General features: G+C 32.0%; 1 protein-coding gene and 1 long non-coding RNA gene across 2 annotated transcripts in view; both read right to left on the bottom strand.

Moving 5' to 3' along the window:
• Window positions 1-4,442: 4,442 nt before the first annotated feature.
• LOC130897883 (uncharacterized) lies at window positions 4,443-6,459 on the bottom strand. Its single transcript, XR_009059803.1, has 2 exons — window positions 5,071-6,459; window positions 4,443-5,016 (listed from the first exon to the last, which is right to left on the bottom strand). It is a non-coding gene; the product is annotated as an uncharacterized LOC130897883 (long non-coding RNA).
• Window positions 6,460-8,372: 1,913 nt separating this feature from the next.
• LOC130898165 (uncharacterized) overlaps window positions 8,373-26,099 on the bottom strand; it is a 57,281-nt gene continuing 39,554 nt past the window's right edge. The window contains exons 15-17 of the mRNA XM_057807242.1: window positions 15,210-15,495; window positions 13,804-14,562; window positions 8,373-11,682 (exon numbers count right to left, since the gene is read on the bottom strand). Of these exons, the coding sequence (XP_057663225.1) occupies window positions 11,239-11,682; window positions 13,804-14,562; window positions 15,210-15,495 (1,489 nt within the window). The 3' untranslated portion in view covers window positions 8,373-11,238. The remainder of the gene's footprint in view (window positions 11,683-13,803; window positions 14,563-15,209; window positions 15,496-26,099) is intronic.

The raw sequence follows: 26,099 nt of genomic DNA, 5'->3' as shown, positions 1-26,099 counted from the left end.
GATTTTTCGAGGTTGCCGAGGTCAAATCTGGTTGAGTAATTTGTTATAAAAAATTTAATTGTTGATAAAGCTATCTCTTATACAAAGAAGATGTGAAAAAAAGTTTCAAATAAAAAAGATTTGTTTCAAAAAGATCTAGTTTTTTGCAAAAAAATATTATTCAAAAAGTTATCGTCAATATAATCCAAAATTGACGTTTTTTTCATTCAATATTCAAAAAGTTATCGTCAATATAATGCAAAAATGTCGTTTTTTTGTCCACTTTATCGTAGAAAGATTGAAAGCAGCTCAATTGAAACGTTAAAGTTTAAGCTTCAAAATGGAATGTGATAGATCTTTTAAATATTATTTGTTTATAAGTTACAGAAGTTTGAATGCACAAATTTTCATTAAAAAGCACCGTAATTTGTAAAGTGTTTTAAGGGTATATAAATTACACACTTGCGATCTGAGGCGCGCCCGCGATTACTTAATTGAAGTTAAGTATTTATGGTCTCAAAACTAAATTAATATTAAAGTATATTTATCGTTTCATTGTTTGTCATTTTCTAAAACTTGTTTCGACGAAAATTACGGCAAACATTTAAGTACCAATATGTATTTTCAATCTATTTTCGTACCATATTCGTTTTTACACGTGCTATCTTTGTTACATTTGAAAAAAGAAAGGCAGGGTAATTTCGACTCTACAAGTGCAGTATTTTGTATTACATTTCATGCAATTATAATTCGGTGGCATATGATGAGCTGGTGGGTACAGAGGAGCTACTTTTTTTTGAACTAAAATAGTTTCATCTATCTCAAAACTTAAATCTTTTGGTATCAATTTGTTACATTGTGATTTTAAAATATTAATTTGCTCGTAAATAGCATAAAATGCTTTTAAAATTTGGTATCTGATAGAATTTGACGTTGGTGGTAATTTCATATAGTTATGAAGTTTTGTACGTACATATAAATAATAATTGGAAATATTTTAACATTTTGTCCAGTATGGAAGTTAATATATTCCATAACTTTACAACTATTGCTCGAAAACATAATTGAAAGTGGTCAAAATGTTCGTATTGATTAGCACTTTAAGCTACTATAAGGTGTATCTCGTTTTTTTGAGATTTATATACCTCTAAAACAAATTACGGTGCATTTTTTAATGAAAATTTGTACATTCAAACTACTGCAACTTTTTTACAGATAATAGTTAAAAGGTCTACCACATCTCGTTTTAAGCTTGAACTTTAACGTTTGAAAAGAGTTGCTTTGAATCTTTATACGTCATACAGGAACCAAATAATGATTGATATAGTCTGAAAAAACATCAATTTTGCAATAATTTTGCATTATATTGACGATAATTTTTCAAATATTGATTTTTTTGCAATAAACTGCGGAAACCTTTTTTGTAGATCTTTTTAAAACAAATCTTTTTTATTTGAAACCTAGCTGCTGTACTATAATACTTATAAAACATTTCCATAATTTTTACATTGGGCATGCTTCATCAGCTTTCTGTTATAATTTTTCGAATCAATGAAGAAGTTAACTGTTATTGTCAAATTGAATCAGTCCTTAAATTTTTCAGCTTGACTTCTACAGAAATTCTAGATCTTATTCTGAAAACCTCTTAGAATGAAAAGTGAATATTATGGCTCTAAAATTATTATAGGGTATATCAACTAAAAAGGGAAAAGTAATCCCCATTGTCCACTTTGTTTATTTTGACACGCCATACCACCCTGTTAAAAATATTTTTGTCCCCGTAATCAGTTAAGTCTTAGAATTCCAGACCACACATTTCACTTCTTTAAGCCTCTTGCATCTTTATCAGTCGGCGTCGACAAAACGTAAGTAAACGAAAACTTGAAAACTCCTTAATACGCAAACTACATCGGATAATCGCCTTAGTACTTTAGTATTTTGAAATATCCATTATAATTAATCCGTAGTCAAAGAGAGAACGGTTGAATATGTACTTTAGAATTCCCGAAGACTTGGTCCAACTACAACTATATATATATATATATATATATATATATATATATATATATATATATATATATATATATATATTATTATTTTTGTAAATATGCCAGAATCGTTAGTTTTAGACCACCTGAATTGCAATAGTAAACGTGGTTAATCCATATTATTATTTCAAAATTATTTTTAGCAGAAGTGGTCATACAAATGTTTAAATTTCTTTAATTTCTTAGACCTTTTGATATATATATACATCTAAATGTTCTTGATTTTAGGTCTCTTCTGTGTTAAAATTAGTTTTTAATCATTTTTGGAAGATAAAATTTGACGTTTCGACTTTTCCTTTAAGTCTTTATCAAAATATGGAACGTCAAATTTTATCTACCAAAAATTATTAAAAAAAACTGATTTTAAAATATGAGAGAAGTCCAGAACATTTAGATGCATTAATACAAATGTTTAATTTATATGAATTTTCTAATTTCTGTAAAATTTGTATCCGATGGATTTAATATTGGGATTGAAACTTTTTTAGAAAGGTGTCTCGTGATACTAAAGTTATACCAAGAAAAGAAATGTCGATAATTTCTTACCTTGTGTTAAAATCTGTTATTCCGTTTGGTTTCTTAATATCAACTTAAATATAACGATTTACCAATTTTAGATGTTTTCATAATTTTATAATTTCTTCTGAAGCTTGCCTCTTGCTAGGCTTTTTATTAGAATTCTTCGACGGCATGCTACTCGTGGAGCTTTTTTCTGGCGATGCCACACAGGTGTTAATGCATGGCGATCCCACTTGACTGTCGCTATTTTCCAATTGGACTGATACAAAAAATTAAAATAAGTTAATTCCCACCAAGGCTTCTTTTTTTCTGTGGCCCCCATCCCGTACTTACAATTTGTTGCTAGTAACTTTTCCTTTCGTCTATGTTGTACTAGAAGAGTTTCAATCTTTCTTTTAATCTCGGCGACATTATTAACATCAAAATCTTTTGTAATGTCATCTAACGCATCTCTTCTTTCGATTTTGTTTTTATAATCATCATTATTAGGATCCCACAATAAACTTTTACCTTCGTAAACGTTAATTAACCTTATCAAATTCTCCTGGCTCCAAAACTCTTTACTCATTTTGCGGAAAAACCACACTTTTCCAATGAATATTTTCAATAAAAAAATACGAATAGCAAAGTTTATATCCAAAAATTACGCCGGAAAACTACTTCAAAATACACTAAAACAGGTGGTAGGGGAAGTCACTGACAAACAATGTTCGATCTGGGACGGGAACATTCTAGACAAACAAAAATGGCGGCCCCTTTTCCTTCCACACATGAAAGTTTGTTGGAATAGCGTCCACGCCAAAAACACCGGCCAACGTTGTTTGTCAAACATAAAAGTTGTCGAAATTTTCGACAAATGTTTGGCAAACAATGTTTGTCCAGTGGGGACGCGGCTTAAGTTGTACACAAATGTTTGGAACCGAAGGTGTACAAGAGACACTGTATACGAAATCAAAGTTCAGTATAATTGAAATTTTGTCTCTTGGGTATACTTTACAATTTCTTAAACTCTTTATCAGTCGTAGATTTTTTTCCTCTATTCCATTTAATATAAGCAGTAAAAATTTATTATCGAATGTTTTTATTTTCACAGTGACCTTCATTGAATATTCTGTAAACTTTATAAGGCGTTCTCATTTTATAACCCACTCCAATTGATAATGATCTTTAAATTCATTGTGTCACATCATGCTACAAAAATTTGGAAATTCCAAAATTTAGTTTTATAAATTCTTTACGCATATCACCGTTAGGTGTATGGCTGCTTCAATATAGGTTATAATATATACATTTTACTCCATGCTTTTATATTTTAAATTAGCTCTTTTTCTTCCCATTTTATTCCCTTTGTTCCAACTGATTCTTCCACATTTTCAATCAATGCTTTTCTTGGTCTTCCTCTATAATTTTCACCAGCTATTTTCAAATCCAAAGATTTTTCTGGTATTCTGTTCATTGCCATCGACAAATGTGTCCAAACCATCTCAATTGTGCTTCATATATCTTATTTCTAATCGGTTTTATCTTTAGTATTTCCCATTTTTTATTCCAGCTTTTCACATTTCATTTCCTATTTTCCCGTACCACTTCATTTGTACTGACTATTTGATTTGACTTTGTCTCACGGCTGTAAAGCATGGTAGGCCTCACTACTTTTTCATTTTTTTTTTTGTATTTTGGTACTACTTTTTCCAAGGAATGATTATTTCATTGCATTAAATGATTTACCAATTTTTCCCAGCTTTCCTTTTATTTCGTACTCTAGTTTGCTATAACTTCACTTAAATATATATGGTTGTTATCTTTACCTACTAAATATGTAATATCAAACATTACGATACTAATAAGAGTTTCGTAATGAGATACTTTACCGCACCAGTGGAATGAACTCATGAATCAAAAATTAAACTTCATTTATTATAATAATTAAACACGACACCTGTACAATGTTTATTCCAGCTGACGTGGAGGCAATTGAAGAATTGTAGTTTTGAATTTTCAATTGAATTTTTTGTAGAACGATTATTATTTTAGTAGCTATATTTGTTTTGTTTTCTAAGGATGTTTCTACAAAATCCTTCAACGACACTATTGGATTTCCATCCACTTTGTCTCTTCAAAATGTGCATATCAACACCAGCTCCAGAAACGTTGCTATTTCTTTTGGAATGCGCCAAAAGTATTGATACCAATTGGTTGAGAAAATTGGTTGAAGAAAACATTTTCCATTTCTATATAAAATTAAAAACCGATCATGGACTATATTTTGAGGTCGAAGTCTAACACAATTTCGGACGTTATTCAAGCAGTCAAAACTAGCGATGTTTCCTCTAGTAATAGCAAATTCTCTATGAATTTTAGTTTTAGTATTCGGTATTTTGATCATTATTAACGTTACTTCATCACCAATTTTTAACTTCATCAATTCTTCTCTTCGGCAGGCGCCAAACACACTCACGATTAAGAAAACCTATAAAAATAATATGCTACATGGAAATGTCACCATATTTATGTATAATCTTACCTTCATCGTCAAGAATTGATCATCATTGGCTTCTTTCAACAATCTGTGTATATTTTCCTTTGAAAATATACCGGATTTTTTCGGCTTCTGTTTCCTTCACATATATCATTGTTCGCAGCATACTATAATTTGTCCATTTTGATGATGCCTTTTTTTTTCCAACTTTCCCAGCAAAATTAGCTAATAAAATTTTCTCCGATATATCACGGACTTTTTTTGAACCTCACCAGTCTTCGAATCGCTTTTATTCTTTTTTGTATCTATTGCGGGATTTAGCGGGTACTAGGGTTTGTATTGCGTTATTTGTAGCAAGTTCTATATCAGAATCCATAGTTGGAACTCGTGTCGATACAATTATACCAAACTGAAGTGAACGCGTCAAAATTGACAGTTCACAAAATAAATCAACAATGAGCGCAACGCTTGCTTCTTACATGATTCTAATATCACTAATTTCAGGAATATATACTAATTTTGAGTAAATAATTAGTATTATTGGTAGTAGGTAAAATAATGGACATATTCATATCGTAAATTCATATTACGATATTCAATGGGTTATTCAATTCCCCATCTATCTGTTTTACTAGTTCAAATGGTTTTTCCATTATTTGATTATTAACTACTTCATCTTGTCTTTCGATTGTCATGCTGTTAGTTTTATTTGTATTTAATTTTATATTCATTTCCGATTATGTTGTGTATCTGCTTGAGCTTTCGTTAATAACACTAAATCATCTGCAAATATCATTTCTGTTAAATATGTTAGTTCCATCCACAAATTCTTTATATTGAATTTTGCCATCTGACTCTTTTCTTGTTTCATCGATTATTAAGTAGGAAAGAAGTGGTCTTTGTTTCATACCTATCTTTGTTGTAAATTTCTTAGATACTTCGTTTTTTGCTCGTTTTTATCAGTTTTGTACATTACTTCTTTCTATCATTGTTATTGTCTTCTGTTCTATATTATGGTTTTCAAGAATTTTTGAATATACCTGCTCACCTTATTTGGTCAAAGATTTTCTTCACATGTATAGAATCTCCGTAATCCATAGAAGATCAAAATTTCAAATCTTTATTAAATATAAGATTAATAAGGCAACTTCACAAACAATGAATGTCTAACTCGTCATTTTATTGTGACATTTAACAGTCTGATAAAAATATTGAGACTTGACATTGTTAATTGGATTTTTCAAATAATTGATAAAGAATAATTTGGTATTTGGCAAGTTCGAGAAAAAATAATATGTGATATAAAGAATTCGAAATAATACTCAGATTGTAGAATTTACGTCAATCAATGGACTTCAATAAAGTAAAACTTTGATTCGTATTTGAACCTCACTTTTTTTGTTTACACCCTATTCCAATTAAAGAATGAAATACTTCACAATTATACTAGATACCACCATCTACCAAATACTTACCGTAGGTTGAATAGATTTCTACTCGATTTAGAATCGTACATGGTATTTCTAATAGATGGCGATTTAAATTTCATGGAATCATCCCTCACTCTCAATATTTTATACATTATCAACGTAAAGGAACTATTCAAAAACCATTATTGAAGATGATTTCATCTATAAAAATATGTAGAATTGGCGTAAGATCAAATAAATAATGCGTTGTTAATCAATATCAGGTAAATCCATGTTACGTAAAGGAGTAAATTTCTACCTGTCTCAAAAAATTAATTCGTACTATCTTTAGTAGATGGCAACCATTTCACCATTTCTTTCGGCATTTAAGACTCAAAAAATATTTGAAACTTTATCTTGTGGATACAAATATTGAAAACAGAAAAACAAAATATCAAAGTGAATTTTTTAATATTTGAAATTTCTCTATTCATTATTGTACTTAATTCAGGACGTTACTACTACAATGAATTTTTAGAACTATTCTTTGAATCGTTATGTGGTGTTTGGTTGAAGAGAATTTATCCAATAGATTATAATTACCTTTGAACATTAAAACTCAGTCAAGAACTTTCTATTTTTGTGAGTTTCCTAAACTTCGAAATTGTGTAAAAGGTGCTCCTCATCAAGTGATACCCACATCAAGAATCTTTGCGAGATTTTCTTTGGGGGTATTATTAGTCTAGGGATAATTTTTTCAGAAGTTTAGTTTGGACGAATCCCATCCTAGCCTCTCCTCGTTGTTTCGCTCAATGTCGGATTCGAAGCCGCCAGTTAAAGAACACAAGAAGACGTGACATGGTAATCTACAACTCTCTCCGGCACGCTCAATTTTATGTTGACTGCTATACAGAAACGACGCATTTTGTTATCATGGCGGTTGCGGTGGAATCAGTGATTTGGAATCCATAAAATCTTTATCAAAAGGATAAAAATTGAGTGATTAATGCATTGGATCAGATACGTAAAGTATTGAATATAGGTTCTGTTGGGCACCCTCTCCGTCTTGACTTTCTGTTTTAGTTAGGTGATATGAACGCAAGACATTATTATATTGGTAAGCTTACTTACTTGAATCACTACCTATTTGTGGTAGACGTAACAACTGAAAAAATTGAGAGTGTGAATGACTAGCACTCTCATCTCTTGTACTCGCCAAAACTCGCTTCGATAATTTCGGATGGGATAGTCTAGGAGGTGTTTCGCGAGAGACTGGAGAGGGCAATATATCTAACGAAACAGTGAAATATTTTCTAAATTTGGAAAGATTCTAAGACGGTTAAGTGAGATTAGATTTTTATTATTGTTAATATGTGATTTAATTTGAATATATAATATTTTTATCGGGTATTATTAGACTCAAGAGTTAGACTCATTGCTAATTGGTAAATGCGGCCATTAATACCAATATATCCATAGAAAATTTAACAAAGTATGAAATACAATAAATTATTTTTAAAGAAACTATTTCTCTATTTATTTGTTTACTTTTTAAAATCAAATTATACGAAAAATTTTTTTTGTAAGAATACTTGTTAATCAGCGAGGGGTAAGTATATAATTTGTTGTCATGCCGACCACATCGGGATAGACAAACGATGTATCTAAATAAATTGATATGATAAAAATTAGGTAAGTGTATTGTTTAGTGAATAATTGAGAGTTAAAGTGATTAGATCGAAATAGTAAAAACAGAAAAGTGTTCAAATAAATTAACTAAGTACTAACTAAAATACGAAAATATCATTTTGCGCTCTTCTAGGTACTATAAAATAATTACCCTTTGGGCTCTACTCTCTCATAATAATTAAAAGTTACCTTTATACAGAGAGTTCCATGTATTTAGAGTTTTCTATAGTAGAATTCAATACAAAAATCTGTATTTACAAAATTTATTAAGACAATCAAATTCATACATAAAATTTGTGAAAATTTATATATTAACTAGATGAACACAACGATTATTTCATATAAAAAAAATTAAGTACTCCTACAATGATACAACAAATAACTTTAATAAATTTAACAGAAGGTACCTAAAAAACTAAAAAGAAATAACGATTTCCTCGACCTACTCCCCTACTAACAATTTACTATGTCTAAAAATAATAAATATTTATATACAATATATTATGAAGTAGTTACATAATTTTTTATAAGGATTGTAGCTATTTTCAAGGTGTAAACTCCATATTTTTTTGATTACGTCATGTCAAATTATCACGATTTTAGCAGCTAAATATTCTATTCATATTAGATAAACTTCATAAGATATTTATTATACCTTATTTCAGAACTGAATTCTAGTTGCCTCACAGAGCTTTTTGTGTGAGTACAGTGTATTCCAACATTGTTATTCTGTTCCTCTGTCATCACTGTACGAGGGTTGCTACCATGGTTGCTACTCAAGTTTTGAGATATGGCAACATTGATGTGAATACGTCAAATCTGATACCGCCATCATTAAGTTCGACATTATTATTGGTGAACGTAGTCAGAACGTGTTGTCATACGAGTGCTGTTTGAGTTGTTTACAAATACTTGAAGTATTTGCAATTATATTCTATGACTTCGACGTGGATTAAACCAACGGCACAAGGCCGATCAACTCGCTTCGACTTTTGGTGATGAAGCACCATACCCAATCATGGTCGCGCTCCGCAACAGAACGAATTTCGTGAAATCTTCCAAAATGGCTGTTTTCCTATGCTAATGAGCCCAAAACTGAAAAACAATCTCCTGTGTGGGTCTTTCAAGATGAGCCAAATCCAACAAAAGTTTTTCGCGCATGAAGCACTTCAAAGCCAATGGTCGCCTATTTTTTTCTGAATGTCGCCACTATTCCATACGAGCAATGTGGAAAGGTCAATTCTGAATGGTACACCAGCATTTGTTTGCCAGAAGTTTTTGAAAAAATCAAGAAAACCAATCGCAGAAGAATCATTCTTCACCACCAGCTCTCACACATCAGTTCAAACTAAAAACGTATTCGAACAGTCAAAAGATCGATTTGATAAATCATCCACTGTACAGTTCTCGTTCAACACCCAATGCAAATTAAAAATGAATTGTGAGGTCAACGTTTTTCTACAACTGAAGAAGCAGTTGATGCGTTCAAATTGCTTTGGAGGTACCTCAATCGGATTAGTAAAAAAGCTTCGATAATTGGGTCAAACGCATGCAAAAGTGTTGTGATCTTAATGGAGAATATGTTGAAGAACAATAAAGCCACATCGAATTACAAATATTTATTTTATTTATCTCTCAAATTTAGATAGCAACCATCGTACTAGCGAAATCAGCATAAATGTAGCCGCGACATTAATCATAGAAAGTTTGAATTTGGTAATGATCTCCCAAAGATATGCAGCGACGTAGATACTAATAGTGAAAGAGTGAAACATATTTATGATAAGATAGACACTATCTAATTATAGATGGCGTGTAGATAAAAATATTTATTACCACATCCCAACGAAGCTCTGTATTAACTCGATCTAATCTTTAGAAACAAAATGAACGATTTCAAATATCTTTTAGACTTTGCTTTTCATATATAATGCTCACAAAATTCCAGTTATCTTGATTAATTTCCTTATTTAAGTTTTGTATAATATTTTCTGTGTAAATTCGCATTCTCTATTTATTTGGGAAACAGAACGATTAGAATAGAACGGATTCCTGTTAGTTATATTTAAAAAAATATATAAATTCAGTTTTTTATATATTGGAGAATAAGCTCCTTTTTATTTAAATCTGTTCTACCTACTCGATCCAGTAATTTCAATTTGTGTTCCCGTTCCCTTCTTCATTGTACGTCATTTCATATAAAGAAGTTCACAACAATTACAGATTTTTGTGAGAGTTTTCCAATGCCACTTTTTCTTCTCATGTGAGTTAGATTATAGATAAACTGGTCATAATCTCTCTCATTTTCTCGGACCTCATAAGATCTATCTGGCTGGTAGTAGTGGTTGCGTTCATCTTGTCAAGATCATCTTTGTTTAAATCTGGATTACCGTTTTTTTCAAAAATATTGATAAAATCAGCGAGTTGTTTCTCAAAAATTTTAATCCGATTAGGTGGTAACGTCTTGCAAGTGTCTTAATCCACAAACATCAAGAACATGGGAGATCAAAGCAGCCCCAATACTATGGCTTTTTGTCCAGCGTTGACATGCAGCAATCGAATTTGTAAAATGAGCAATACCGCTGAGACGTTTAGCTGCATCTGCATTAATAGTTTGTTCCAACGTACAGATCGTTCAACATAGCTTTGCCTCTGAGATACGCAAACGATAAACAGCGAGAGATAAACTAGGACGGGAACATTCTAGACAAACAAAAATAGCGGCCCCTTTTCCTTCTATACATGAAATGTTTGTTGGAATAGCGTCCACATCAAAAACACCGGCGAACATTGTTTGTCAAACAAAAACGTTTGCCCAAATCTTCGTCAAATGTTTGACAAACAATGTTTGTCCAGTGGGGACGCGGCTTTATATGGAAGATATTGAGCATATGAATAGTGAGACATTTTATACAAGGATGTTAAATTTATATTAAAACTCTCATAAGTTATTTTTTATCAAGTCTAAAAACAGATGTAACTGATTCACAAAATCTTTTTAAAACTACAAATCGCAAATCGTCATTTTTATTAGCTCACTTTTTATATCAAAATAAGTGATCAACCCTGTACATTTCATGTGGAAAAATGGTCACTATTTTCTTCATAATAACAGTTATGTTCCACTCGCTTTGATAGAATTAAGTGTCTTAGCTATATGCCTTAATGTATTCTGAGGTACTGCCTCTAATAAGCTTTTCTGGAATTGTGAGTGTCCTATTAAATGAGAAAACATTTCTTTTCCGTGACTTCTTGCCTCTAAACTTCCATCTGTTAAGGAGTTAGCACCTGCTACAATAATTTTATCCCTGATTTCTTTGTTCATTTGAAAAATCTTATCCGCTCCATGCCTCTTGACTAGGTCGGTCATCAGTCTTATTGCTGCTGCACGTACAATGCTATTTTGGTGGTTACAGCCCCTCGATATTATAACCGTTATTGTACGATTAATTGGAAGATTCTTGCACATCACGTCGAGTGCTGCATTCGCATCGGCTCTAAGGAATTTATTGGTGTCAGCTGTTCTATGAAGTAAGGGCCCCGCAATTTCCTCCAGCTCCTTAAATAAACAAGAATTAATCAACTATAGATTTACTTAAGTAAGTTGATTTATTTGTATCTGTCGAATATTTTTCCAATATTCCAAAATTAAAGGAAAACTACGGAAAGGAAATATTGTAAGTGTGATGCATTAAAAACTGTCATATGAGTTTGGGATAATATAGAGAAAGCATGAATCAAAAATTAGGTGGTAATTATATTGTTCAAGGATAATAGTAGAAAAATATAATGAGGCAGAATAAGGAACGAGCATTCAAGTGAAATGATGGGAAAATTAATAACAATGAGAAAGAAACAGTTAAATCAACATTTAAAATATTATAAGGGAGAGAATGGAGTTGAATAAACCTCAAAAAAGCTTTTCCCTTGCAAGGAATATCAATAATGGTACAATAGAGGAAATAGGACGAAATGAAGGGAAAGTTATGGAGGGAATGACCATTGCCAGTGGGAGAAAAGCTTGAAAAAATAGATTTTTCGGTTTTTAATATAGAGCACTTCATTCACAGACACAGATTTTAAATATCCAGATATACAGACTGAGTCTTGAGGAACTTTACGTACTTCCACTATATGTAGAGTCGCTCAGAATGGCTACTAAAAAGTGCCAATTCATCTTCTTTATTAATTTACATAGTGATTCGTGAAATTTTCTATAAATTTTAATTAGTTATAGTTTTTACGCAGCTCATTTGATTATTTAAATTGTTTCAGTCTTTTCACGGATTCGTATTTATTCAATTTTTAGTCAGAACTCTATTCCAAAAATTTGTGGTCGACGATTTTATCAACATGTTCGATCCGAATCCATTTGCTATGCAAAAATTGTGAAGGATGACTTCAACTTTTATATCGAAATCGAAATCGACCATCTCAAAAGTTTTATTGGCATATTGTTATTATCGGAGTACCATTCTTCGCCCGCTGAGAAATTATATTGATTTATTGATAAACATCTAGGCTTACCAATTGTACAAAAATCAATGTCAAGAAATACCTATACGAAAATGAAATCAGTGTTACATTTTGCCAACAACGATCAGGTACGCTCTGTAGATAAATATTTCCAAGTGCATCCTCTAATTCAAAAGATCATCTAAACTTTTCAACAGAGGGAAATTTTTCCACAAATCTCTCCATTGATGAAATGATTGTTAAATCTTATAGTCATAACAGTTTGCAACAATTCATACGTAGTAAGCCGTTTAGATTTGGTTTTGCAATAAATTTTCAGTATTTACTGGAAAGAGTATAACAAATGACATCGTTGGACTAAACTAAAAGGTTTCAAAATTGTCAACAATCTCTTAGAATGTGTCTTAGTACCCCAGGATCACGTGGTATACTTTGATAACTTAACTAATCGAAACCTGCTAATACGTTTAAAAAATTTGAGCAATTGGGAGGAACTAGTCATTGGAGCAGTGCCAAGAAAGAAAATATAAATTTTCCTCAACCAAATCTGCATATGAGAGGAGTTAATCATCAAGATTAGTTGGTGGGAAAAAACTTTGGTTGAAGTACATGAGTTGTTTGGACTTCAGAAGAACAATTGCTGTGCCGTATTTAAAACTCAATTGCAATAGTACGAAACGGAAAATACATGCTGCAGGGGTAGTTCCCGACGTTAAGTACGACGAAAAAAATCAGTGGATTCAACGCAGAAACAATCAGAGAAGGTGCCAATGTACAGGATGCCTATAAAAGACTTTGACATTTTGCTCTAAATGTGATGTTACGTTCTGCGTAGAATGTTTCGAATTGTATCACACAAAATTATTTTCTGTATTATACATTTCGTGTTTCCGGTGTCCTGCCCTATAAGATACTCAAAATAAATAAATTTTGATGAATTTGATTGCCAACGCGAAAGGATACATTTTAAGCATGATGGAGCATCCTCCACTTTCTACTGGCACCGAGAAAACTGTTTAAATTAAATTAATACCTCATTATGGTTGCTCTATGTTGCTCTATGATCGTTCATTGAAAATTTAATAAAAGTGCGACAACTTAGTCGCATATGTCGTTTGTCTTTGACAAAATAAAACGTTTGTTTTTATTTTCAAGTATGAAAAGTGGCTTTCCAGCAAAAACTTATCTAAAATAATTCACTTACCATATCCAAATTCCTTTTACATGATCCAAATAATTCAGCAGCTGTATGACAAGCAGATCTTGCAACTTGTGATCTTAGATTCTTTATATGCTTTGCCAAATTGACGCATACGGTATGCATCTGCCCCTCAATTACTTCTGGATAATATTTGGCAATATGTGTTAAGCTTTTGAGTCCTTGAATCATCACTTCCCATTCAGGATTATTCAATTGATTCAATGAAAGTTGCAGGGTGGTGTCTTTAGATTTGTTACCGCGGGATCTTGAGGAGTTGGGAGAATCATTTCTTGGGGTCGATTTTATAGATCTCCTACTTTGAGTTCTTGATAATCTTCTACTAAGTTTTCTGGTGATTGTTATTTCTTTTGGAGGGGACTCGGTATTCTGGTTCGCGTCACCTTGAATAGTACTTATTGGAATTACGGTATGTATCTCTTCATAAGTAGATATCACTATATTGCCATTGGAGATAATATCTTCCTTGAGCAATGGAGCTGAGTTAATGTTTTTCCTATTGGGTGATATCTCTGGAAGGAAACTCGGTAAGTCAATTACTGATTTACTTTTAACTTTTTTCCCTGCAATCGGCGATGTTTTTTCTATAAATGAAGGTTCGTTGGAGTGAGAGATACTAAACCGACGAACTACTGGATCTTCTTTTACGAAAATTTCTGTAGTTGAAGGTGAAGAATCCGCATTTCGTTGTATGGATTCTTCAATCACTTGACTTGTTTCTGTGCGGCTGGGGGACACATTAATCTAGAAAATATGGTGGAATATTTATTATATACGTAGCAACATGGAAATCCGAAAAATATATACATGTTTATCAGTTTCTCAAGAATTTAAAGTTGAAAACTCCATTCTATTCAATTAACCGTTGTCTAATAAGAATTGACAAATGAATATCATGCCTAGAAAGCGAGGAAATGTAGATCTGTAGATGATTGGCAGTTTCAGAGATATCGAATTGTTGGCCTTCCAGAAAAATTTCTGGTTAAATAAATAAGAGTGTGGAGTATAAGACCTTTATTTTTAATTAATAAATTAACAACAATTAGGTTTATTTCATTGATTCATATCTAAAAATATTTTTAAAAGAAGGAGAACGGATTTTGAATTTGAAGTAGTTGAACAATGGTTATAATGGAGAATATGGAGCAGGTTTTGAGCCTTCTATCACCAATTTTTCGATACAATTTTGTGCCGATATGATATTTGAGGTACATGATCTGTTGCCTATGAAAAATGGTTCCAACGCATTTATCGTAATTCTCTTTATTCGGATTATGCACTTCCAAAAACAGCATGGTTAGAAAATAACAATAATTAAAAACAAAGCGGCATGAAAAATGTTTCTAACCTGAACATCATATCATAGAATTAACTATGGTCATCTATCTTACCGTTGATGTTTCTTGTGTGGAATCGACATCATCTTTAGATTCTTGAATATTATTGTTAGTATCATTTTCATCATCTTCTCTTCCAGATTCAGATGTTTTATCAACGCTATCCAACTTAACAAAAGCTTTGTTAGATTCGGGAGGAGGAGTATCATATCCTGAAGATTCAGAGCCAGATGATAAAGGAGGAGGTTGTACAACTTGTATAGTGTTTTGTTTTTCGGGGGATTCTCTTGGAGATGAGCGAGCAATAATTGGTGTATCTGGGACACTGCCTAAAGCAGACCTGTAATAATATATCGTAAATTAATTAAAGTTATGAAATTTTTTATGAAAATGAGTCAAATTTTATTGTTCAGGTGGAAGAAAATCGTATCTATTTCTGTAACATAAATATCTTTCCGGGACTTGAATCCTCCCGACTTGATGCAATGTATTATTATATCGAATTATCATTAAACAATCAATTTGAACAATTTATTTTTGGTTTTGAATGATACTTAGTAAGCAAAATCTAAAGCCATTCCTGGCGAATAGAATACCATTCTTTATGTGCAATTACCAGCAAACAAACACAGAATATGATTCATTTTGGTTGATTTCAATCCTTTCAATTTTCTCACAGCTATGTTTCAGACACATACCAATTGGTTTGACCTTTTGATGGTGTATTCACCACTCGACATATGAACCCAACCTGTGTAAAACCCTTATGGAATATTCTGAAATTTCACTTTTTATGACTTACTCTGATTGGAAAAAATTTGGTGCTTCTTTTAGAAATTATTTAGTGTCTTCTAAGTGAAAGTCTTACAATTTGAATTTGATGTTTATAAACCGTAATCAGTGATTGCAAGCAACAAAAATTCATATCAGTCCTTTTCGAATTATCATTTCTACTCCAAAAAATTATAAATACAGAGCAATGTATTCAAAATATTAATATAAATAGTAAAACACTATTACATAATATACTGAATACACAAAAAAAATTCATTATAGTCAATTTTTCATAAAAATCATAATTAAACTACAAATAGGTACTCTATCTATTTTATTTGATCCGGTTTATGCTATAATTTTTCATTGGAAGTATAGAAACATAAATATAAACCATCTTTCATTACTGTAATTGATACAATTGATAAAAATATCGATCAGTTTTGAGAAATATTTGCTCGGAAGACATAAGTTTCCGAAAACTCTCTTAAAGTAATCATTAATAACAATTCCAAAGGATAACTACACCCCTTTAAAGTATTGGTGTGCTGAAAACTTTTCAACCCCGATGACGAAGCGTTATTTGGGAATCAATTGCTGTCAATTATTTAGTAAATATACACGCATTGAAATCCCAAAACAAATAGCGCATTGGGGAAAATTCAAACGTAGTACCCCTCATTAAGTAGATTAATATATAAGTTGCTCAACTTTTTCTGTTATTTCCTATCTTCAAAACATTTGAAATAGTTTCTTCAACAACGGTTTTTGCATATAAATCTTTGCATGTGTGAAGAATTCCTCTATGAAATATTTTCTCTTTTTAGTAAGTAAAGTAAACATTCGTGTTGAAACAAAATCTCAGCAAATATCATGCTTTGTTCCTATACCTGTTACAAAGGATGAATAATTATTCTTGTTTACCAGCTCCGTTCAAACAACCTAAGCAATTCGTTTACTTAAAAGTCAATTAACTAATCAATAGACTAGCCGTGACCTTTATATTATTAATACGACGTATCTACTTCAAGGAAATGAGGAGCTTCTAGAATATCGAAGCTTGTTAATAGAAACACAATGATGGACTGATAATGAAACTATTACACAGAAAATTTGATATTTCATAGGCCGAAAACTCTTGGACCAAATGGATATTTTCTAGGATAAAACTAAACACAATTTTCTTTCTAATAATGTAATTCTTTTGAGGTGGTGGATAGTTTCTTTGTATGTAAAATGGAGCACTCAAAAATAAAATCATTCAAATAAGAAAAAATCAATTATTCTAAAGAATACCCAATACTTCTGTTATATCTGAAATGTATTGTAGCATCACGAAACTAAATATAATTGTAGAGATGTGAGCTTGCGAAATCTTTTAGAAAAATCCTCCATTGCCCGATTGTGTCCCATCGTTAGAGGATAATTGGATAAAGTCAACCACCTATGTTACGGTGTAAATATATATATAGCCTAGCCGACAGACGTTGTCCTGCACGATATACCAAGCGATTCTTCTTCTTACGACGACGTCACCTACGTAGGTTGGCGATCCAAGTCTTTCAGCCATGAATTTTGTCTACGGCCTATCCACCGACCGACCGTTTTCCTTCAATCTTCTCTTCGAAGAATCTCATATCGCTTGCCACTCATTATATGTCCCAGGTAACTTTCTCTCCTTGATTGTCGTGAGAAGTTACCCTTTTGCTGTAGGACCTCTATGTTTGTCTTATGTTCCGTCCAAGATATTCGCAGCACTCACCTGTAGGCATATATTTTGAACGTATCAATTTTCTTCTCTGTGGCCGCATCCATTGTACAACTTTCGCATCCGTACAGAAGGACAGAAGAGATGTAACAGCGAAGCATTCTAGTCCAGAGTTCCAGGCTGAGGTTGCGGTTTGCCAGAAGTGTGCTCATGTTGTTCAGAGTTTTCCGCGCTTGCTCAATTCTTGATCTGATTTCGAGTTTTGGGTCGCATTGCTCGTTGACGAGCGTGCCCATGGATCTTAGAAATGACACTTGTTCGATGAACTCTCCATGGAGTCTTAGGGTGGCGTTTCTTCGTATTTTTGAGAATACCAATAGTTTGGTCCTGGAAGTATTCATATAAAGCCAAAGACTCTGTATATTCGGTTGAATATTGTGGTAATAAGATTTAGACCAACCCCGTCCTCCGCAGCTGCGAGTTTGAAGGTTTCCGCGTGTCAGGACCAACAGCTCTTCAGTGCCTATTAATTGGTTTCGTCTGGATCTGGAGGTAAGTCTGGTCTCATGTCATTAAAAATATTTTCCGTGTATTCTTTCCACCGTTTCATCCACTCCTATGAGTATTTCGTTGTTGGAACCTTTTCATACTTCATAGTGACCCCTTTGCTGCCAACCTATAAGCTCCTTGATATTCTTGTGTAAGTTAAAAAGATCGTGTTTCTTCTGAAGGGTTTCTATTTTCGTGCATTTGTCCGCCAGCTGTGTTTCTTTGGCTTCCCTGCATTTCACAGGAATAAGCCTGTTAATTTCGGCATATTTTTGTTTCTGTTCTCTTCGTCCATTCATTGATGTTATAATTTAATCAGTCATCCACTCCTGTTTTTTGGTGGTATTTGCAAATCCACTGTCAGACTATTGGGTCATAATTAACGTATCCTTCATGAAGACTCGGTGTCTTCGTTTGGCTGAGTGTTTTTAGAGCTCTCTAATTCCTTCAAACTGTTTTCAAGTATTTGGCTGATTTTCGTTCTTTCTACAGGACTCTGGAGTTTCCTTATGTCAATGCGTTTTTTCGTGGGACCGGTTTGTATTCGACAAAGCGGCGTATTTTAATGTCCACCACAACTGGATTGTAGTCGCTTTTGATGTCTGCTCCAGGATAGGTTTTGATTGCTTTAATGAATTTGTTATATTCGTGTCTAGTGAGAATGAAATCTATTTGATTTCTTACAATATGTCCGTCGCGATCACCAGATGAACACCAAGTGTATAAACGTGGCATGTGGAATTTGAAAAAAGTATTGGCAATGCTAACCAAGCGATTAGGTTATTCATTCAAATCGGATAACCTAGATACCGACTGCAGTTCCATCTGCCGAGCTTATGTGTGAATCTGAATCATCCTCGAATTCATTCAAATCGGTCCAGCCGTTTAGGAAGAGTTCACTGTTAACACACGTACAGAAGAATTATATATATAAACAATGTGAATACAGAGAAAAACCCGAAATACTTTCAGTTGTTTGCATTTTACTTTTATCTAGTATTCTTAGAAATGTTACCATATCAATCTTTGTGTGAGGTTGTCATAGTATCCAAAAATAGAAGTCGGGTTATTACTTATTCATTCTGGGCTTATCATTTTTAATTTCCCTGAGTATACCTTGAATATACAATCATAGAGGCAAAACAAAAGTTTGATACGAGTTTTTTACTTTCTTACAGAAATAATATATGTTCTGATATACGAATTAAAAATATCGTGGCGGTTGTATGATGGTAAATATGAGAATATTTGACGAAAGTTACCTCTACTGAATTTACTAATTAAACTAATTAAATATGGCAATTGTAGGATTTAGTGGTGCTACGTTTTAACCCATAACATGAATAATGAGGTTCATTTACATTATTATTTTTGTATAAACTCATGCATAATAAATATTACCATACTAATAAAAGCATGGTTGGTTATCTTGATTTTACACGTTGAAAAAAATTATATTTTCATGATTTTGCGTGTCATTAAAAATAGTCAAAAACATAATCATATATGAATTAGAAATTTCTTATTATTTTTTCCATATAAATAAGTTTTAAGTTCAATGCACTAGATATTAATATTAAACATCAACCTACACAATAAATGTGTGGGGTATTTTAAGCAATATTTTATTAAAAAAAAATGCAGGAGAATTTGAGATCAACAAGATCTTATATTAAACTGGAACCGCTAGTGAAATCCATCCTGAAAACAATTTTACTGGTACCATTAAATCACAATTACACTATATGACGTACGTTGTAAACCTTCGGTTTCTGAAGATGATAACTTGGTTATCGAAACGCGCGCCAAACAGCGTGATTGTGGGTATTGGTGCAGTCGTAGTGTAAACAGAGCGTTCAGTATTCTTTGTTTACATTTATTTGTCGATTTCAGCCACTTTTTCTTTCAAATTCCAAATATGAAATGAAACGTCTTTAATACAAAATTTGTTAACCATCCTATATAGTCAAAAATAGAGAATTGTGAATAATTTTGACCTTTTTTAATTTTGAAATATAGTAAATAGTTAAAACAGGAGTTCCACAAGGAACTATTTTAGGGCCTTTGTTTTTCATAATATATATAAATAACTTATTAACTATAGAAACAAAATCTTGAGTTTTGCTGACGATACCGTCATCTTGTACCATGATAAAACATGGGCAGATCTAAAGTCAAAAGTTGAAAAAGACATGGATAACGTTAAATTTTTTTCTAACCATATGGCATTAACAATTAAATTCGATGAAACTTATTCTATTTCCTTCTCAGTATATAAACAAAACATTCCATGTATTAAAAATAAAATCAAATAAGATAATAACTGAAATCTAACTGAAATCTAACTGAAATCTAAAATCCAATAAGGCATCTTGGGCATACTATACAAATCTAAGACAACTTGTTGTTTTCAAAAATAATTATTGAAAATTATGTACAATAAACCCAACTTATATTCATCTAATATATTATTTAAAGAAGCAAACAAGACTCCTTGTCAATATGCGGCTGGTCGAGATGATGTTTACCATGTAGTGCCTTTCGTGACCACTATTCCAGCTTCTCGGTATCCAATACTATATTCAAGTTAGAGTCTGGTGATGCGAGGTTAAGGTTTCTAATTTCCTATGAAAGAATTCACGTAGTCTCATTACCTGCTGAGAGTGCAGGTTAAGAAGGTCGATCAAGCCTTTCCTACCCTCTTTTCTAGGTAATGTTATTCTAATAGTGGATGACTACGGGTGGTAGTTGTTGTTCTTCGTCATCATTGTTCGTGTCCACCTCTGAATATACTTTAGCTCTTTAAAGTACGTTAAAACAGGCGCCTGCATTTAATTCGGACTTCAGAAGTGACTTCACTCTTTTCGTGTATTGAACCTGGATTCTAGCTTTTGTCTGCTTGTGGTCCAGTAACTTAGCCTGCTGAAACCCTAGGTATTTATAGGTTTCTCCGTTTTCCATCATCTCCATTGGGAAGTTGCACGTGAACATGTGTTCTCACAAAGCAAATTTTTCTTTCATCCAATAGTTGTTCATGCTAACTTATTTCTTATCACGAACTTTCTGGTCCCTGGATGGCATTGTGTTGTGAAAAAATAAATATATAAATATAGAGAAAAATCAAACAAAAACACGTAACAAGTAAACCTCCGCTTGGTACTTTGATTCTATGAAGTGGAAGGAAATCCAAAAACAGATGGACCTGCTTGGTATATATTGATAAAGGAATCGTGATTTATAGTCAAACAGAAGTGATTGCATAATATTCAGAGCAATTTGGTCGAGTATCAATGAAGATAAAACGGAAAAAATAATAATATTCTTGAGAAGATATATCCAGGATAATCATCGGACATTATACTGTTGGCAAAGATTCCAGGAATAGGGAGTAACAACGGACAACTATTGCAAAGAGTGGACCAGAAGAGAAGAGAAAATCTTGCATCTAGCAACAAATGTCGAGTAAATTTACACAGCTAAGAAATTGTTAAAACCTGTCCCAAGAGTTGTACGCTATTTCAATGAACAGAAGTGTACATTTTACAAGCAATTTTAACCGACGGTCAAATAACAATATAATTGTGAAATAGACAGCTCTGTATACTCACAGATGGTTGTTAACAAACCAAAACTAGTTACCACCGATTCTAAAACATGAACCAGTCTGCAGCTTCTATTCCACAGAAAATGAACAGGCTCATGATTTGTCTAAATTAATGTATCTGTATCAGCTCTTACTAGTTCAATGTTTTCTTTGACATATTATTTCCATTAACAAATAATCACCATTCAAGTCAGAATAGTATTTACATATAACACAAAAGTGATGAAATATTTATTTCGAGAAATGTTACTCATTCCCGCCTACACCAGAAAGATTGAATTTACTGATAGGTCTATTCTATAAATAACTGACTACAGTTTGGTTGAGATTCTAGATGGTGAATATTGATCCAAAGGTCAGTTCCCATGAAAAAAATGGTAATTCTTCTAGGCCTCAACTTCTATTTAGGTCAACTTAAGTAGGTATACGTTTAAAGTTAGCAGAAACCTATTTGCATATCGATTATCGAGTTATTTTTTATTTCTTTAGTAAGTAAATAATAAATTTTTTCATTCCATTCGGATTCAATATGAAGAAAAACAAGTGATTACATATTGATTATCATTTACTTCAACAGATATTTTGAAGTGGATATTTTCTACTATATGGATATACAGTATGATTCAAAAAAGGTCCACGTATCTAAGAAATAATTGGAGTTTGCACATTTTTTTGCTATTAACTACATTGTAACTGAATTTTATGCAAATATATTTTGGAAAATTATGCATCCCATGAATGTTTTTTTACATTTGATTCTCATGGAGGGTTCTATTTACACAGTTCGTACTAAGGAACATTGAACATAACTTTTTTAGGGTTAAATTTATTAATCAAACTTTCAAACAATGTTACACCGAAAAGGTACTCTTGGCAAAACAGATACAGAATACCGTTTACGCAATTTTAGTAATAATCGGTGCTGGTATAAAATATTGATAACAATAAATCACAAAAAGAAAATTGAAATACAAAACACAAATTGGAATAAGTGTTCAAGATATACTCCGTTTTGACGAAGATTCGTCTATCCTTTTTTCTTAAAAATCCATTAACCTTCTAAACGGTTAGGAATTAGCTATGAGAAGTGACGTTGAATTCTGATTTCCAATTTTTTATATGAATTTACTTTTTTTAAGTTAGTTAAAATCGCATAATCAAGAAGGATAATGAATCGGAGCTTCTAAGAAAATGGTTACTCAAGCAATCAAGACACCTTCTATAATTGTACGGTCTTCTCTTGTTGAAAGTCAATACTTCTGATATATTAATTAAGTGATTATTTGAAAAAACTAGGTACACATGACCATTTAAATTTCCAGACAGAAAGTGATAATCTATGAATTTGTTGCCTTACCACTTTTAGACTTGTGGAATTTCATCACACTGGTAGTATGCATTATGGGAGCTGAACTTTATACTATACATTTTAAAAAATTTGAATTGATAGTCCTTTCTTGTAATTTTTCACGCAAATCCATTTTAACCCATATATCATTTGGCAAGAACTCTTGAACTTGTCTGTAATGTAAAAGATATCGCTCTTTAACCCATCAGCGTCCAACGTCCTCTTTCAGGACAGTTTTCTAAGAATTTTTTCGACCACTTGGCAGTAATATAATCATTCACCCTTCCCACCATAGAATAGAGATAACAAGGGATGAGTCAGTTATTCCGTGTGCATACTGTGAATTCTTTCTTATTGCTAAATCGTAGAGTGTGTCAGCTGTTAGATTTTAGACTGATGGACATTTATTTTATGATGTAAGTGTTTTTTCTTTTGGTTTTAGTAACGATAATAAACGTATGTTTATGTACATGACAAAAATTTTGTTAAAAGCCTATTCAGATTTTTGCAAAGTTCCTTTAAATCGTGATGTCCTCAATCGAGGACACTAGTCGTTGAAGATTTTCCAAATTAATTTGTTCTGTAAATTTTTAATTGATAAATTTTTGATAACGTCGTTTCGGTGCTACACCAAAGTTTGCTATAGAGACCTAAGAAAACATCTTGACAAAATGAACTTTTGTGAAAAGTTACATGGAAGGAAAGCCCTCAATCCTGATTTTTCAACATGTATCGAGTTTTGCCAAGAGTACCTTTTTTGTTGTTAACTTAAATGATGTTCGAATTAACTTGAAACATTGATTAATAAATTTAAACTGAAGTATACTTGTTCATAGCACCAGAATGAAGCTTACATATCAGCCAAAAAATTATTTGGTTTTGTATTTGATAAATCCATTTAATTCTGATAAATTACAAGAATCCTTCAAAACCTTCAAAACCGTAGAAAATATCTTTGCAGCAAATCGATGGTCTGGAAAAGACAATCGTAGACCGTTGCATTCGATGAGATGTTTTTGCAAGCTCTCTTTTCTCTAACAAGAAATGTAAGTACGTGTTCTAAAAGAATAGCGATCGAGGAATTTATTTTATCTGGCTACGCCGATGACCATTTTTTTTTTGTATGTGAATGGAGGCGATGTACAACAGCTATAACATCGATTCAATGGCAATCGCAAATGAAGACATACATGACAATATTAAGAACTCTATTGAAGTACCAATTGGAAGTAGGCAAAAAGGCAAAATAATCCTGGAGATAAAGAGATTTAAATATTTGGACATAGAGATCTCAGGTTGTAATTTTGTTGAGGGGGAGGTGAGAAAATACACCACGAAGGTAGTAAAAAACGAGATGTTTATGGGGAAACTATATAAAAATCAAAAACTTGGAAAGAAAGCCAAATGAATATTGTACAAGGTAGAAAAAGTATAAACGTCGACAACAGAATAGTTAAAATTGCACGCGACAGAACTCTAACAGGCTAAAAGAATTTAAGTCGAACTATAACGAAGGGAATGAACAGGGACCAAAATGAAAGAAGGAAGAAGTATGGAAACTGAAGTAGAATGATCTAAATCGAAAATAAAGAGAACGGTGGCAAGATAAAATTCATGTGTATAGTTACACAGGAATGTATAAAGTTAAGTAAAAATATTATGATTTTAAAATAGATTGGATCCACTGAGTAGATAGTTAACACATTATTCACTACTACCACCAAACCAGAGTTGGTATAACAGCAGAAGTATTAATAGTGTACATGGTATTCAACCCTCCAATGGCTATAAAAAAATTTCAATTTCTTTGACACGGAGATACCAGTAATTGCAATTTTTATAGTGACATTATGTGATTAAGATTGGATATATAAATATTTGATAAGCTATGGACAAATAATCTTTGGAAATGGACAGGACAGGACTAGTATCATTCAAGAAATTCACTCAGTGTTCATTCCTTGTGTAATTCATACTGTGTGACCCGACTAAATTTTTTTTACGGCTGCATCTGTTGACAGAACTTTTCCAATAAATACATTATCTTAAAATTGTTTAATACCAATAACCATGAGCAATCATAGTCTTCTATACTTAAGAATATGAACAATATGGATAAATAAAAACTCATCAAATATCATCATTCATACTTTATATGGATGGGATAAAGATTCGGACTACAATATTCTAAAACGTGAGTTTAATTAATAGTATATGAAAAAGTGATAAAGAAAATTATATCTGGTTCGTAAAAGGATGTGTTTTATCACGTTTAATGCTTAAATCGACATTTGCAATATGCATAATATAATATGGATTAATTGATTAAAAAATTACAAAAAGGAAATTACATAACCTTGACGTATAATTAAGCTTCAGAATGAATTAAACTTTAAAAATATTTATAGGATAGAAAGTCACTTAAAAATTAATTAACATACAATCTTAATGTGAACATTTATTTTTATTAATAATTGAAGGCACTAGTGAATTGAAGAGTTATCGTTCTCTATATCCATATTAGAATTATTTGTACCTCTGAAAATGTTGAATATAAATCATCGTAATACTTTTAATTAAATAGATCAATTTTTTAGTAATTGCACTAAAAAAATAGGAGCGCAATAATATATTAAATCCACTTTACTCCAAATTATAAATTACATATATACTTTTACTATACTATTCAGAGTACTTTTGACTTTTCGTGCATTACATAATCTGCTATTTCTGCTGTTTGAACTGTTATTTCTGATTTCAATATCGCAAATATCGAAATTATTTTTGTGCAGTACCTAAAATGAGCTTCAAATGAATCTTTGAGACAATGCAATGGTGGAATGCGTTCCAATGCGTTTAGATCATTTCTTTAATAAATACAGAACAGCTGCGCAAACATTTTTGAGGTGCTCTTGTTATACAAAAGTAAGAATTCAATACGATCTATTATAACTGTTGTTT

Source organism: Diorhabda carinulata, chromosome 9 (genome assembly GCF_026250575.1).
Source record: "Diorhabda carinulata isolate Delta chromosome 9, icDioCari1.1, whole genome shotgun sequence".
In the NCBI taxonomy this organism is placed as follows: domain Eukaryota; kingdom Metazoa; phylum Arthropoda; class Insecta; order Coleoptera; family Chrysomelidae; genus Diorhabda; species Diorhabda carinulata.
The sequence above is the reverse complement of the archived record's forward strand: the minus strand, read 5'-3'. Positions and strand labels throughout refer to the sequence as shown.